At 37.6% G+C, this 15,447-nt stretch overlaps 5 protein-coding genes across 10 annotated transcripts; 3 read left to right on the plus strand and 2 right to left on the minus strand.

The window, feature by feature from the left end:
- The first annotated feature begins 1,373 nt into the window (after positions 1 to 1,373).
- Positions 1,374 to 2,909, plus strand: LOC113215321 (gastrula zinc finger protein XlCGF49.1-like). 2 transcript variants are annotated; one of them, XM_026434937.2, is made up of 5 exons: positions 1,374 to 1,535; positions 1,713 to 1,825; positions 1,895 to 2,182; positions 2,257 to 2,397; positions 2,468 to 2,909. In XM_026434937.2, the coding sequence occupies exons 2-5, from the start codon at positions 1,800 to 1,802 to the stop codon at positions 2,673 to 2,675; spliced, it is 663 nt and encodes a 220-aa protein (XP_026290722.1). In that variant the 5' UTR covers positions 1,374 to 1,535; positions 1,713 to 1,799; the 3' UTR covers positions 2,676 to 2,909. The 2 variants fall into 2 exon arrangements, with proteins under 2 accessions (XP_026290722.1, XP_026290737.1); XM_026434952.2 differs by lacking the exon at positions 1,713 to 1,825 and having other exon boundaries at positions 1,384 to 1,535.
- A 115-nt stretch (positions 2,910 to 3,024) lies between these two features.
- On the plus strand, positions 3,025 to 4,341 carry LOC113215343 (ubiquitin-like protein 5). Of its 2 annotated transcripts, none has more exons than XM_026434961.2 (3): positions 3,025 to 3,186; positions 3,556 to 3,741; positions 4,062 to 4,341. In XM_026434961.2, exons 2-3 carry the CDS (start codon positions 3,564 to 3,566, stop codon positions 4,103 to 4,105), a joined length of 222 nt encoding a protein of 73 aa, XP_026290746.1. In that variant the 5' UTR covers positions 3,025 to 3,186; positions 3,556 to 3,563; the 3' UTR covers positions 4,106 to 4,341. The 2 variants fall into 2 exon arrangements, with proteins under 2 accessions (XP_026290746.1, XP_026290751.1); XM_026434966.2 differs by having other exon boundaries at positions 3,034 to 3,253.
- On the minus strand, positions 4,318 to 8,854 carry LOC113215300 (uridine-cytidine kinase). 3 transcript variants are annotated; one of them, XM_026434910.2, is made up of 8 exons: positions 8,643 to 8,854; positions 8,345 to 8,489; positions 8,034 to 8,193; positions 7,827 to 7,923; positions 7,533 to 7,678; positions 7,361 to 7,458; positions 7,227 to 7,275; positions 4,318 to 5,048 (listed from the first exon to the last, which is right to left on the minus strand). In XM_026434910.2, exons 1-8 carry the CDS (start codon positions 8,711 to 8,713, stop codon positions 4,891 to 4,893), a joined length of 924 nt encoding a protein of 307 aa, XP_026290695.1. In that variant the 5' UTR covers positions 8,714 to 8,854; the 3' UTR covers positions 4,318 to 4,890. The 3 variants fall into 3 exon arrangements, with proteins under 3 accessions (XP_026290695.1, XP_026290711.1, XP_026290703.1); XM_026434926.2 differs by having other exon boundaries at positions 8,575 to 8,688; XM_026434918.2 differs by lacking the exon at positions 4,318 to 5,048 and adding an exon at positions 5,149 to 6,625.
- Positions 8,855 to 9,038: 184 nt separating this feature from the next.
- On the plus strand, positions 9,039 to 12,983 carry LOC113215285 (uncharacterized). The gene is made up of 9 exons (XM_026434898.2): positions 9,039 to 9,442; positions 9,580 to 10,533; positions 10,614 to 10,684; positions 10,800 to 11,058; positions 11,722 to 11,874; positions 11,956 to 12,020; positions 12,101 to 12,129; positions 12,254 to 12,578; positions 12,657 to 12,983. Exons 1-9 carry the CDS (start codon positions 9,436 to 9,438, stop codon positions 12,708 to 12,710), a joined length of 1,917 nt encoding a protein of 638 aa, XP_026290683.1. The 5' UTR covers positions 9,039 to 9,435; the 3' UTR covers positions 12,711 to 12,983.
- An 85-nt stretch (positions 12,984 to 13,068) lies between these two features.
- LOC113215294 (uncharacterized) lies at positions 13,069 to 15,435 on the minus strand. Of its 2 annotated transcripts, none has more exons than XM_026434903.2 (7): positions 14,990 to 15,435; positions 14,127 to 14,606; positions 13,957 to 14,045; positions 13,725 to 13,872; positions 13,581 to 13,645; positions 13,435 to 13,504; positions 13,069 to 13,320 (listed from the first exon to the last, which is right to left on the minus strand). In XM_026434903.2, the coding sequence occupies exons 1-7, from the start codon at positions 15,137 to 15,139 to the stop codon at positions 13,222 to 13,224; spliced, it is 1,101 nt and encodes a 366-aa protein (XP_026290688.1). In that variant the 5' UTR covers positions 15,140 to 15,435; the 3' UTR covers positions 13,069 to 13,221. The 2 variants fall into 2 exon arrangements, with proteins under 2 accessions (XP_026290688.1, XP_052119446.1); XM_052263486.1 differs by lacking the exon at positions 14,990 to 15,435 and adding an exon at positions 14,705 to 14,815.
- Positions 15,436 to 15,447: the final 12 nt, after the last annotated feature.

Here is a 15,447-nt window from a genome sequence, read left to right on the forward strand (position 1 = left end):
CAGTGCATGTTGCGTGAACAAAAAAAAAATTTGTTGTCAGCGATTGCGTAGAATAGTTCGTTCTCTGGAGCGAAAGCACGTATCTCGCCTCTCTGGCTCAGTTTTGAAAAAAAAAAGTCGGTAGAGCGCCCGCCCAGAGCGTCGGGGGTCGACGGTTCGACTCCAGGCTCGGCAAGATTTTTCGCCCTCCGTTTGGCGCTGGTGTAAGGCCTCCGAGCCGACCTGAAGTTCAAGTAGAGTTGGAACACGGCTTACCTCCGTTGGCTGGGTAGCTCTGGTGGCAGGGTCGTTGTTACTGCCCACAGACTAAGCCGGACGGGTCCCCTTCGGGGGGCTTAACTTTTCTTTATTTTTTACAAAACAAAATTACCGTTGTAACAGTCGACCAAAGCAAGCACACACTTTTAACAGTCGAACAAAGTAGGTACACAGTTGTAACAGTCAACCTAGTAAGCACACACCTGCTCGTGCGTGCCTGCATGCACGCTGTTCTGTGTGTGGTACATGGTCGTGGTCGACAGTTGGTTTTACAGTGTATACGGTAACGATCTCTCTTTTCGTACACATGCAGGCCAAATCTCAAAGGAACATAGGCTAACCTCACATTCACTACCTTTAAGTGTAAGAATGGCCATAGGCCAGCCCGCCCAGCAGCTGTATGGAGCCGGCGGCCCGCCTGCCGGTCCTGTAGCGGCTAGCGCCTGCAACACGTTGGGCAGGCCAACCCGCCCAGCGGCTGTATGGAGCCGGCGGCCCGCCTGCCGGTCCTGAAGCGGCTAGCGCCTGCAACGCGTTGGGTAGGCCAGCCCACCCAGCAGCTGTATGGAGCCGGCGGCCCGCCTGCCGGTCCTGTAGCGGCTAGCGCCTGCAACGCGTTGGGTAGGCCAACCCACCCAGCAGCTGTATGGAGCCGGCGGCCCGCCTGACGGTCCTGTAGCGGCTAGCGCCTGCAAACGCGTTGGGTAGGCCAACCCGCCCGGCAGCTGTGTGGAGCCGGTGGCCCGCCTGCCGGTCCTGTAGCGGCTAGCGCCTGCAACGCGTTGGGTAGGCCAACCCGCCCGGCAGCTTTGTGGAGCCGGTGGCCCGCCTGGCGCCTGATATCTACGAGACGCGTCAAAATAAAATGCGTGCTACTGTATGGCCATAGACGGCCGGCTGACCAAAAAGTAACGCACATATAGATAGGTAAACCCATATATATTTGGAAAGAGGAAAGTTCGAGGACTATCATGTCCAGCGAAAATATAGTATGTACTTTCAAAATACTGAAAAGCGGTGTACTGAAGTAGAGGAGGAAGCGAACGCTGGGAGGGAAGGACACACAAACGGGAGGGAAAGGGAGGAGAGGGAGGGGGTGCGGTTGGAATGCCGGCAGTATCGCAGTCTCGTATCGACTGCGCCGTGTGGGGGTGGGGTTGTTGGCTAAGTTGGGGGTGAGAGCGCTACAGGGTTGCGAGAATGACACCCTATTTTGCTTAACGGAAGACCCAGTAAACCACGTCTTTATTTTCTGCGAGAATTAAAAGAGCTTGATAGTAAGTTAAATCAACGCAGCGAAAATATATGAAATGTTCACGCGGTGCAAGTTCACCGCATAACCTCAAATGTCTGATGTAAAGTTCAGGCGTATTTATAATAATAATACATTTTCATGTCTATTTTGTCAGTTGTTGCTACTAGTTAACTGTAATATACTTTTTCCTCTTCTTTAGGTTCTAAGAGAGTGATATTCATGCCATTCATCAATATTAAATATTTATTTATTTAAATTTGTTATCATTTATTGGCCATTAGCAAGAATGGGGAAAAAATCACCTATCAAAGGGTAATTTGATATCTACACTGCACTATTTGCAAATAACGTTGAATATGTATTTTACTCTTTTATTCACAGGTTATCCAAAGTAACTCATAGTGCAACATCCCAAACAGCAAAAGGAAGTACAGGAGGAAGTGCCTGTATGATATGTGGGAAGATCTTCAAATATGAACATAAGATGAAAGTGCATCTTCGTTCACATACAGGGGAAACTCCATTTTCCTGTACCTTTTGTAACAAGGCATTTACACAAAATGCAGCATTGAAGGTGCATATCCGCACTCATACGAAAGAGCGTCCTTACTCTTGTAAAGAGTGTGAAAAAACATTTGCACGGGCTGACCATCTCAATCAACATATACGGTATCAAAAAGTTCATGTTTTCTTCTTAACTTCAAATTAAATGCACAAATTCTAATATCATGTATTACTTACAGAACCCATACAGGAAAAAGGCCATATGGATGTGAGTTATGCCAAAAATCATTTGCTACATGGTCGGCCATTTCCCGCCATAAAGCTGAACATCTTTCCTGTAACAACTACATATGTCAAGTTTGTTCCAAAACTTTCTCCAGGTAACTTTTTGACATTAGTAAACTTGTTACTCTTAGAGCATCAAGATAATTGTATTGTATGAATTTTCAGAACAAGCAATTTGAAGAATCACCTGTTGAAGGTCCATTCACATTCTGAAGACTCTTCTCACCCAGAAGGAAAAGAAACTAGCGCTAAAAAGCTATTAATTCTGCCTGATGTCAGAGATCTCTTAGAAACCCTGCAAGGCGAAGAAGATGAAAAGAATCATTTCCTCTCTGGATGTGTTAAAAGTGAGCCAACAGAAGACAAAACGTAAAATTCTGAATCAGGTCAAGATATATCAAGTGTTTTTGTTCAAATCCTATTTTGTGAGTTGAATGTTTGAGCATTCCAATTGATCTGTTGCCTAATAGGAACCAGGAGTTTCTAGTTTGATTATTATTAATTTTTTTTAGTTGATATTAGTATTAATTATGCATCCAATTGGTAATTTCAGTATCATGTCTCTAAATTTCTATGTTCAGTAAAAATCTCATCCAAAATCTCATTACTATCGGTATTCTATTCATTTTCCCCTCTCCTATCAACCCAATGACCAATCGGATTCAAAGTTTTGCCGCCAGAAGCGCCAGAAAGTAAATTTCTCATACTTTCGTATTTCCTGTTTCCTGTTACATTTGTTGTTGTTGTTGAAGTGGTTGAAGTCGTTGAAGTTTCCTGATTGTTCTATCTCTAAACTCTAAATCCAAACATCTCTTCTTGGTTGTGGTTTTCGTCGTAATTCCCTGCGTCGGTGTCGTTTTGTGCCAAGGAGTAAAAGAAATAAGGTGATAGTTGTGTGGAATTTCAGTAGTTTTCCCTAGTGCTTAGTTTGTTTTCCTCGTAAACGTTTAGGTGCGTTCTGCTCATCTGTCAAAAGATAAAATAAATACTTACATCTCCTTTGTTCTTAGAATTTGTAAATGATTGTGATTTCACTAATATGTGCCGAAGTACTGTCGGATCGTTGCTATCTTGCCACATACCTTTCCTACTGCGGCTATGAAGTCATTATCTAACCTCTCTGTGGCACATTGGAGGATGAATGACTTTTGCACAATTAGCGAAAATTGCAGAATTGGAACTGCATTTGCTTTCCATGCATGGTTAATTTTTGTATTACTCATGATGACATTTATTTCCCAATTATCTTTCAGTTTCCAAAATGATAGAAGTCACTTGCAATGATCGACTAGGCAAGAAAGTACGAGTCAAGTGCAATCCAGATGACACTATTGGTGACCTTAAAAAACTGATATCAGCCCAAACTGGTACACATTGGGAGAAGATTGTACTAAAAAAATGGTACACCATTTTCAAGGACCACATCAAATTAGGTGATTGTATCCTTTATTTCCTTGATTAAGAAATTCTTGCAGGTATGTATTTTACTTAAATTGCAAGGCCCATCTACAATAAGCTGTAAGCCATTAGCCAGAAGCCAAATTCTAAAAGCTGTTTTAGCAAGATGCGCTAGTGCTATCATTTAAAGTTACTGCTCAGATCTTGTCTTACCACATTGAAAAACATCCGGAGTAGAAAGTCAGCTAAGAAACAGTCTGTTTCGCCTAGACTGAAAATCTATAAATATGTTAAACCATGGCTTACAGCATATTGTTAACAGGCCTACATGCCATTTGTACAGCCTTAATTGTGATCCCAGATGAAATCCGTGATGGTATGAATTTAGAACTATACTACCAGTGATTGGCAGTTATACTTGTCATTATGGAAAAGTGTTGTATGTGGAAAGATGAATTGTGATTCTGGTTCTGTTGTGTGTGCAGGAGTAAATGTGAGTGTAGAGCTTGTTAAAGTAAGAATTAATTTATGGAAAAAAAAAACTGTTGTTCTCATACAACTTAAGTGAATACTAAAGGTCTAATATTGACTAATATGGGAATTATTTGAAAATAAAGTACAATTTCTTATATTTTAATCAACTTTTAAGACTTATCTCTATGATTACAGTATTGTGCAAAACTTGTGCAACACTCAAATTTCTGCTAATTACCATGATTGAGTAAAATGATTATATGACAAAATTAAAGCAGTTCTCTAAATACCATCTCTCTGTGGCATGTTAACAATAAAACTCTTCCAAACATGTTTCATAGATTTCAGTAAAATATTTTTTCTCCTTGGTTTCAGTCTTAAATGGGGACTTTTGTTATCTTTATATTTGCTCTTTGGTTACAGTTAACTCCAGCCAGAACTTAAGACTAGAACACTTTCTCCCTGCCATCTACATAGAAATTAAGAATTCAACAGCCCAGACGGCTAAGCCAAAAACCTTCAATTTCTACTACGCTTTCAAAATAGCTTTAGGTTTCCTCATCTGTTAAAATAAAAGTTGAAGACATCATACAGCTAACAGAAACAGGCAATTTCAAAGGGAATTAAGATCATTGTATGCTGACATCTAATAGAAAAATTTAAAATTTGATAAATATGGGATAAATATCCCTAAAAAACAATAATTATTCAAACACTTAATGTGGGCGTTTGAAGTAGACGTCAGGAGTATTGGGTCTTCTGGCACCATGAACAGGAGAAGTAGCTGGAGAAGGAGTAATCTGTCCTTCTCCTCTCACTTGCTTTCGATTCACCACAAACTCACGTATGTGCTGAACAATCAGATCAATCGCCACTGTAAAAAAAATATAATGCACTAGTTAAGTTTAATTGTTCCATATTATTCAAGAATATGTTGTTGTTTTTTAGATTTTTAAAGCTAATGACAGTAACGGTTTCAATATAATAAAACAATTTATTTCATTTGAGAAAGAAAAACAAACAAGGACTGTGTTGGAGGACATAGGCTCTACTCTAAATTATGCTGCTGATGAATGTCCTCAACCAGACCAGTTAATAGGCAAATTAATCACATAAAAACTAACTGAACACAAGTATTATGCTTAGTGAATGCAAATTGGAATTCAATATGATAAAATATTACTTCACAACAGGGCTTATGACAAAAAAATGCTGCCACTTCCTGATGAGCTGAGCTCGGTACAGTACATGAAACTACAATTTTCAACACAGCAGAAAGAGACTTCCTAAAATTTGTACGTTCATAATAATGGTCGTGTTCTTCAACATAGTAGTACATAAGTGAAGAATATTTCAAAACAAAGTCTTTTAGTAATCACAACATACAAATGTACCTTGTCCATGGAAAATGCATTGGCAAACTTTATACAAAATGTTGCACAAAAATGTTAAGTATTCTGGTGAGATTCGTGCAAGAGTAAACAACACACTCAACACTGTACAAACCAAGTGACAAGGCCATAAGGAGGCCTTCCTAGTGTTCCTAATACTATATGCAAGACATGTTCTGTCTCTCCTTATCAAAAATTATGGGTTGAATATAAAAGAAGACAACTTCTGTAGTTCTTACAATAATCTAGTTTGTTTAAGCCAACTGGTATGCATAAAAATGGCAGAAAAATAAATAAAATAAAACAACAACAGAAGCTAAAATTACTCTAATAATCTATGGATGTCTACAGTGGTTGGAAAAAGAATGTCCTGATAATTTTTAGCTTGCAAAAGTACAGTATATAAAATTAACAAACCTTGCAGAACACAGAGTTTGTCCCAACATTGATGAACATGCTAACATAAAAATGACAAGGTCCCAGCAAAAATACATTGTTTCATGAACAAAGGCAACAAAAACCTTGGTTAATTGATCATCAACCCCATAAGAAATATCACATGCTAAATTTGGATAATATAGGCTAAAGCAGATCCCAGCTTAAGCAACTCAGAGTCATAAACTTGCACAAATAGCTATTAGAAAAATAGGTAATTGCTCCATAGAATTACAATTTTACAAAATATTTAAAAAAATAAAGGCAAACAAGTATTTTCCATTTCATATGGAAATAATGATAAGAAGTTGATTAGGTAATTAATGTTTAGGTTAAACCCAGCAAACCACAATGCATAGGCAGGATTGAGAGATACTTCTCAAATGTCTAAATACTAACACTAAATGGTTCTTATGTCATTTCTAAATAAATGGCTGAAAACTGTAGAGTAGGAAATAGGTTGGCAGCAGCTTGTGATACACAACATGTTTCCACTGATGACCATTTCACCGACTTAATGTGTCGGAACTGCCACTAGAACGACGAGTGATTGAGTACTTTTGCTGAATCGATGCTGATCCATGCAAAATATCCCAGATGTGATGCACTATCAGGTCGATTGCCACTGCAACCCAAACAAAATGATTCAAATGAAAGAACATCTGCATCTCTCAATCCCACTCTGTATACCTTACAGAGGTGATGGGTTTGCATTGCAAGTACTACTTTTAAATAATTTTAAAGCATTATTAAAGGTCTGAGAGAGAGACTAGATGACACATTATTTAATTTAGACAATTTCAGGCTGGAGGACTCGAGTACTTAGAGTGGTCCTAAGGGCTTAGAGAAAGTACCTGTTTTCTACTAAATTCTGATTTTTTTAATTTTTTTTTTTTTTAAAGAAGAGGACACATACAGAAATATTATTTACTGTGAAAACAGTGTGTGACTAGAAAAATTGCGTGAAGGCCAAAGTAAGAGTTTTCTGCATGCAAAATGATAAAGCGATTCACTTAACCAGCATGCAATATGGCTTCAAACTAGTGCTTAGTTAAATAACTTTGCAAAATACTTCCTATTTAAGCAACAATATCAGTTCTTTTATTAATTCATTATTTATTATGACCATCTATGGGATGACAAGTGATCTTTTTTACTTCTACCAGATTATGATAGAACTGATAATAGAAAAGAACAAGCAGGTCACATTTATTTTTGACACTTACCAGTGTTGTCTGCTCCACGTGGAATAATGACATCTGCGAACTTTTTGGTCTATAAAATCAAAATACCAATTAATAGAACACAATCTTCTTTTGCAATCGTATGCTTTTAGTATTTATGGAATGCTAAATTTTACCGGGAGACAAAATTCTTCAAAAGCAGGTTTAACATAGTTCATGTACTGGTTGAGAACTTGCTCCAGATCTCGTCCTCTTTCATTAATGTCTCTGGGTACTGAAACAACACATACAATTGTAAGGTAAAAGAATAGATTACATCTGTTAAATGTTATAAATTGTAATCCTCACCTCTTCTTGCTAGCCGTGTGTCAGAGTCAGTGTCCACAAACAATTTCATGTGAAACAAATCTCGGATCTCTGGGAAATAAAACACTAGAATACCTTCAAACAAAACTACATCTGCAGGATAAATTGTGATGAATTGCCCTTCACACCTGAAAGTAAAAGGCACAACCTTCTCAGTTGACAAAGCTATCAAAAAAAGGATGTGGGTGGTTTCAAGGTAAGTTTCAATATAACTGCTACTATACTAATACTTTACATAGTTAGATAAAAGGTAAGATTGTAAAGCTTAAATTTTACCTGGAATTAGTTCTATAATCATAAACTGGAATGTCACATTTTTTGCCAGCCAAAATATCTTTCAATGTTTGAAAAATTAAATCTTCATTAAAGGCATCTGCATTAAAGTAAAAAGTAAGTGGCTCAATTTATCAGGTAATCCAGGAACATAAGTAAAAGTAATCAGAGATTTGTAATAATAACTGAACATGTCAGTCAGATATTTACCAGGATGGTCAAAATTATATTGTCCTCGGTCAGCTTTTGCTTTGTCAGATGGTGTTAGTTCACGATAAAATGAATCTTGGCTGATGGATACTACTTGTCGTTGAGCATTTTCAACATCAACTTGGCCCAGCTTCTCCATGATTCGCTTGCATACGGTGGACTGCGTATACAATCAGAGTAGATAAAGAGTTGATGACATACCAAGACAATGCCTCATTGACATTTGACACCATGGAACGAAGTACAGAGAGGGGGATCAGGGAGCGGGGGATGCCTTGTCAGCTGTCACTGCAGCACAAATAAAAACTCACCTTACCACTAGCTGTTCCCCCTGCAACTCCAATGAGAAATGGAGATTTTCCCTCCACACCATTGATTCTACCATTGTAGCGACCATTAGGACCATTTGTCTTTGGCTCACTGGAGGAGGCTGCCATCCTACAATTCACTTTTGGCCTGCACAACCATAAAGAAAAAGGCACCTTGATTCAGAGGGTAGGAATGGTTTTCTTATATAAAGAAACAATAAGTGACAACATACGACGGGTAAGCTATTCAATGAATGAATTACAACGATAGAATATACAAAATAAGTAAATGACAACGTGCCTGAAGGATGAGCAGAGCGTGGTGAAAACACGTCCTGCGACGAGCTGTCTGCTACGGAATAACACACTCATTATTTTTATTTACTTGGCAACTTGGCCATGAGCTCGAAGGATTTGAGAAGGGTGGCCGAAATCAAATAGAAATCTGGTGTTTGTGATGTTAAAAGGTGGGGAGACGGTACATAAAATACAGTTTTCCCTCAATCTTATCTTCAAAACTTCAAATACTGCTCAGTGGATTGTAAAATGGAGTTGGTAGTGCCGGAAAGAGAAGTATGAAAATATTTTCTGTCATTTCTGTCTTCTTTATTTCACCATGACATGTAACATCGAGTTCCATGTTCGCCGTTGCTGCAAGTTTAAAGAAAGAAGCAACATTTTTGCTTGTAATAAATATAGAAACCAAACAAATGGCTGCCTTCGATGCCAGATGACTCCATGATGCCAGCCATATATACGTTTAATAGCAACGTAAATTTTTCAAACTTAAGAACAACAAAAACTCAAGGAACAAAAACTAGCAACAACATCAACAATAACAAAACAAAAACAAGCGTCAACCGTTGACCGTTGATCGTGCCGTCGCCGGTTCTTTAACTGTTCACAATATCAGAAAACTTTATGTTTTTAAGGGGTTAAATCACATTTACATTTTGTATTAACAAGAATGTAATTTGTTTTTGTTTTTACGCCCTTCGCTGTTCCGCCAGAGTCTAGTTTCTTTACAAAGCCAACAGGCACCAAGTTACACAAGCTGTAGGATTAAAAAGTTGTTTTCAATAAAAATCATAAAAATGGATAGTAAGTATCTCTTTATTTCTCAGTTTTCATTCATTTCTATATCTAGCTTCATTCTTTCTCCTGTTAATCTCATCACATTTTATGCAAATCATCCCTCGTGCCTACGAACTTGTTTTACAATCGTCTCCTGTTTTCAGGTTTCCTGATTGACTTTGACAGTCCCAAACAAAGCAGAGGCAATGTCCCTCTTATTCCAGAAAGTCTAGGTACCTGGAATGCTCCAATGCTGTTTTCATCAAATGATATTGAAAGCAATCCGTTTGACTTGGTTGAGTGCCAGGTTGCAGCCAAAACTGCTGCTGAAAATGACCCATTTGAAATGTGTTTTAGTAATGCCCTAAATTGTAAAGAAGACAAGTCTAAGGACACTGAAGCACCTTTATTTGAATGCTTTAATAACTCAATCAAATCTCCTAAGGCAGTGGCTAAAACTATGTCATCATCATTACCAGACTTACGGAAACTTTCTGGCAAAGAATTGCCCAGTAAAATTCCATCAGGTTCAGGTACTACTAGCTATGAAACTAAAAATCATAGTATACCTGTTGTAACTGCCAATGACTGCATTAAAATTCACAATAGTACGTCTGCTTGGAATTGCTTGGAGGATATTACACCTCCTGACTTTTTGATGAATTCTACCGTCGATATGTCTTGCTTCTTTGATGATACCTTGTCAACAAGTATCATTAACCTGGCAACTCTTGAAGACACCTCTGTTTTGTTAGAAGAAAATTCAAGTCCATATGTTACCAATAAGATTACCACTGAATTAAAAGGAAGTCATCAAGCCACTTATAAGTCAGATGAAGAGCTCAGGTTGTTGACTCAGAAGAAGATTGAAAATCTTATCAATAAGGCCGAAAAAGATGTCGAACATGAAATTGAAGAGTCATTGGTTCAAAGGAGGCGATCGATTCAATCACTAAGCAATCCAAGTCCAGAAATTTTAGCTTTGTGTACTCCTAGGAAGCAGTCATTTAAAACTGATCAAACAAATTGGTCACTAGAAAAATGGTCTGAAAATGAACTTAAGAAACTAGATCTCATCTTGCCCAACACATCTAATAAACCTACAAGATCTAAAAATGGTAAGTACTTTACTGCCACTAAATTATTCTCTCACTGAAGTTTTTTATCCTTTATAGATTCTTTATTTTCATTTGTTAAGATTCTTCTCCTGCTGCATATTTGAATGTTCCCCGTCTCTATATTGAAGAGGAATTGTGTCTCAGCTCATTGGTAAGTATTGAGAGAGTTTTCAATTGACAGGTATCCAAATTATATTTTAAAAAATAAGTGTTGTTTTTATCTATCTAAATAGCCAATTATTTTAAAGAGCAGTTTCTATTTTCAGAAAATATCTACTCTGGGAGACACTTGCACACAAACATCAAAATCACCTCGGCAATTAACTCCAGTGAAACAGAAAAGTCTAAGTCTAAGCAATCTCACGTCTGGAACTGATTCTGTGAAAAAGACTTCATCTGTATCTCCCTCTTCCATGTCTCCAACTCTCCTTCCTCTTCCTCTGTGTGAGGATGCTGTGAGAAACCTAAGTTTGTGCTCAAAATATTCTCCATCTCAAGGGAATTCTTTGAACCAACAAAAGATAGGCAAGTTCAAGAAATTTCTCAATTAAATTCAGATTTAAAAAAATAATCCATCAATTTGCTTTTTACTTGTTCTTTACCTCCCCTTACTTTATATGCCGTGAGGTAAAAAGAACGAGTATTGTCCTTGGTGTGGTATAATTTAGAAACATCTATTCATCTCTGTGAGTAAGGAGCTTACAAGTATAAATGAATGCTTTTTCTACTCAGGGAATCAGCCCTGATATTCCATAATAGAGGTTTTTTTCAGTTATCAGTCAAAAATTTTACTGCCTAGTAAATTTTTTTTAAGTGTTTTTAGAGCTATGAGCTATGTGGTATAGCCAGACCAGCCTTGTTCTGTCTTTTCCTCACCCCCTCTCGCCTGCAAACTCCTATGCTGCCCGTGCTGTGAAAAGACGGACCTTAGGCTGGTCTCACTGTAGTGACTGTGAATGCACCATTATATCATTATACAGTATACAATACTGCATATTTACAATCATAACCACATGAGAGTGCTAAATTGTTGCTAAATGTTTCACTACAACTTTACTAACTTATAATAGATGTTTCTATGTTGTCACACATCACTGAAAACACATCATATATTCAGGGTTGGTGTAAAGAACGAGTTTATCTTTTTAACAGCAAATTAATTTGATGTTTCCTGTGCTCCTTGTTTAGATTCAGGTAACACTCAGCGGAATGTTATTGCACATTCAGGCAAAGAGCAAGCCAAAATAACACTCCGAAAGCCTGCAATCCCTCTTAAATCACAATCTAAAATGGCTCCTATGAAAGCAACAGCCCCTGTTCAGAACATGACAAGAATAAAATGTAACTTACGTTACTTTCAAAATGGAAAATATTTTTTAAATGCTCACCATTATTTATACATTTTATGTACTTTGTTCACAGCATCTCTACTTACTTCTTCTAAGCCTTCAACCAGTATTGTAAGTGGAAGGAAATCAGCCTTGAAGGTAATTATTGAGATTCACACTCTTTTTACGTTGGATTCACATTTTCTTTTCCATCTATAATAATTATTCTGTCATGGTAGGAACCAGCAACAAGTCATTCAGTTAATAGGTAAGAAGAAACATTGCAATTTTCAATTTTCCCATGAAGACCTTTTCCCGGATTTATTACGATCCACCTTCACAATGATAAGATTTTCACACAAATTTTTCTTTTTTTCCTGTAAATCTTAAAGGATGGCACAGTCACCTAGGCGCACTCTGAGTGGGTCACTTCCAAACCTATCCAGTCAGGGAAGTAAACCTCCGACTAAACTACCATCACCCCGAAGATCTGGATCGGTTTTACCTCCTCATGCTACCAACCTGAAGAAACGATCTGAAAGTATTAAAGAGAAAAATTCACACCAAAACTCAGGCTTATCTTCATCCTTTCACCATTCACCGAGGCCACTTCGCAAGAGCTCTTCCTGCAGGACAGGAAATCACGCTCGTGTCTTGGCTGAAATAAACACCTGCCCAAGTGCCCGGATGTCACCTAAATGCAGAGTTAATCAAGCGGTATGACCATAATATTATACACCTATCTGTTACAGATTACGGTAGATAGTTATTAAATACTGAATTTTGTTCCAATAGGAAACTCCAAGAAGAGGACGTTCTATGCTGACTGAAAAGGAAAATTACATGTAGCGGTTCATAATTCATACAATTCTTGTTGGAAACTACATTTCCAGACTTTCCACTTCATAGATTTAGTAAGAGGTATTCATATTTCAGGAAGTTACCTCGAAGGCAGTATTATACATTTAATAACCTGCATTTGCACTGATACATCCATGTCATAGTTTGTAATGAATAACGTAATTGTTAATGTTGTTTTTGTGGTTGAGGTAATCTTGAATTTATTTTCCAGAATCCAAATGTCTTATTTTGCTTCTAATAAACAATATGTGTTTTAATTCAGTTGTGTTTACGGTGTTGTAAATTTTTAACTCTGTGAAGGACAAGTTGTAGCATGAAAAAAGAAGGTTATATCTCAATTCCAAAGTACAGGCTGTAGAAGGTATTTATTTATAAAGATCTCAACAATTGGAATTCCAGAAAAATTGCACTATGTAGTGTGTAATAGTTCATTTTCTGATCTACAAAAGCATTTACATAATCTATGTGCCGAAGAACTGAAGAGAGAAATTTAGGGAAATCACATTTTGTTACGATCTGAATATGCAAGGGGTTGTGGAACAATTGGGGGCTTAGCAGACTCAGATTTTTTCACTATTTGATGAGGGTCAGGAATCATCTGAAATTGAAGAGAATCTCCTTAATTTTCTATCTGAAATAAGTTTAGTTTTCCTAATTTGGAAAACAAATAAAAATTAGAAGGTAGTAACACCAAACACAAGTAGTGTCTTACCTTGTCTGCCACATGTTTGTGAACAAGTCCATCACCTTTCACATAATATGTTGAAAAACCATCAATCCACCTAAAAAAGAAAAGAAGGTTCAAGCACTTTTCAAAACCTACTGATTTATTAATCGTACCGCTATTCAAAAACTTACGTTTGTTCACTTTCTTGGATATACTTCGCTAGATCCCAAAATTTTATACGGAATATTTTACTAAGCTGAAAGTTTACAGGAATTAGAGGTGTTGCAAACTTCACACGCCCAAGTTTTACTTCACTTACTGTAAGATTGACTTACTCTAATTACATTAATCTTCCAGCGCACTTTCACAGTTCCATCTTCTGGGTGTGCTGTAATTTTCAATACATCGAGTCTGATGAATAGAAATCTCAAATGACCAATAAGATAAAGAAGTTTTGCCTGTAAATTATATTGGTCACGTCCACTGCAATAAAGAACAATGTCAAACTTGCTGATATCTTGGACAATATGACAGCATACATCAAGCAAATGTAAATGGTTTCGTTACCTAAATCTCCTGCCCCTAATATTATCTTCAAGTATAATATTAGGGTGGTAAATCTTGATGTTAAAAAATCTCGTAAAGAAGTTTGGTAACTAGAACAACAGAAATATGATTTTGTTTTCAATTACTGTCGCTAATACAACTTAAATCTCTCAGTCATAACTTTTACTTACATCGGTGGACAGAGTTTGAACTATATTGTCTAATTGTCCTTCACTAGGAGGCTGAAAAGGGTCTTCCGATTTGGTATTGCTACTGCTATTTAGTTGTTTCAGATGTAGCTCTGTGAGTTTATTACCAGACGATAAGTTTGGGTCATCTGAACGAGAATTGCAAAGTGCCGTTTCTTTATGCTTCTTTATATCAAATTGTGAGTATTTTGGATCATTGAAGACAACATTGGACTTGAAATCAACCGGGGTACCAATATTTGGCACCCCATATGAGCTAGTAGCACACTGGCAGAGAGTGGTTGGGAGTCTAATAGAACTAGTACGGTTGTCTTCACAGTCAAAGATTAAGTACGAAATGTATCTTATGACATCAGAGTCACAATGGACTGTGAGAGTTTTCCCTTGTTTAAAAGTTGTACTTCCAAATGATTGATGGTCTAAGGGCAGAGTCGAGGAGGGAAATTCACCTCTCCCATTAGTCTGCAACAAGAAATTGAGAAAATTGAGGTATGATGCATTACCACGGTAGAAGAAATGGGGCAGAGATGTGCATGTCAATTAACGAGCAAAAACATAACCTCCACGCAAGCAGAAGACACTCTCGGCCAAGGGCCCCAAACATGAAATTCCGAGGAAGTTGGCTGATGACAACCCATCAAAATGGAATAAGATCTTAAGTCAAAACTAAATGAATCGCTTTTCAATGCCTAAGTTTGAAGTTAATTGGAAAAAACACGATATTATGCAAGTTTAAAGTGATGAGGTTATGTGTACATCATTCCCATTTTCATCTTGCTTTTGCTATTAACATGGCACATTGATAATTCCAGACAATAAAGCAACTCTAGAAATGGCATAGTTACCTCTTGAAGTAGAGGAGACGAGACTGAGTGTCTAGAAATCTGCCTGCTGCAGACAGAAACATGGTGTCTGACGACCAGCGGCACAACTGACGGCACCTTACTTGTCACATATTTCAGGCAGGAAGCCATTCCTGAACCATGTTTGATCATATCTGAGGTTTCAAACGAATTTTAATTCCTTTGAAATTTACTTTGATTCACGTCTGTCTAGCCTCAAAAGATTTCATCAGACATTCGTGATCAGCCATGTACTCCTTCACTTTTCTCACTCTCCTCCCCTCACTTTGGTTATTGTTTCGTCATGAGTCGACACTAAAATTGAATGAACATAGACATTGTTTCTCCGCATCGGCATTTAGTGTATGCCGATTTCTGGACAACACAAAGCTCTTGTAAAGTGATTTCAAGACTTTCGTTCGTTGCTTTTTTGCTGTTATTAAAACCCAGGCCCAGTCTCT

Source organism: Frankliniella occidentalis, unplaced genomic scaffold, assembly GCF_000697945.3.
Source record: "Frankliniella occidentalis isolate FOCC.00 unplaced genomic scaffold, Focc_3.1 Scaffold11, whole genome shotgun sequence".
Taxonomy (NCBI): Eukaryota; Metazoa; Arthropoda; class Insecta; order Thysanoptera; family Thripidae; genus Frankliniella; species Frankliniella occidentalis.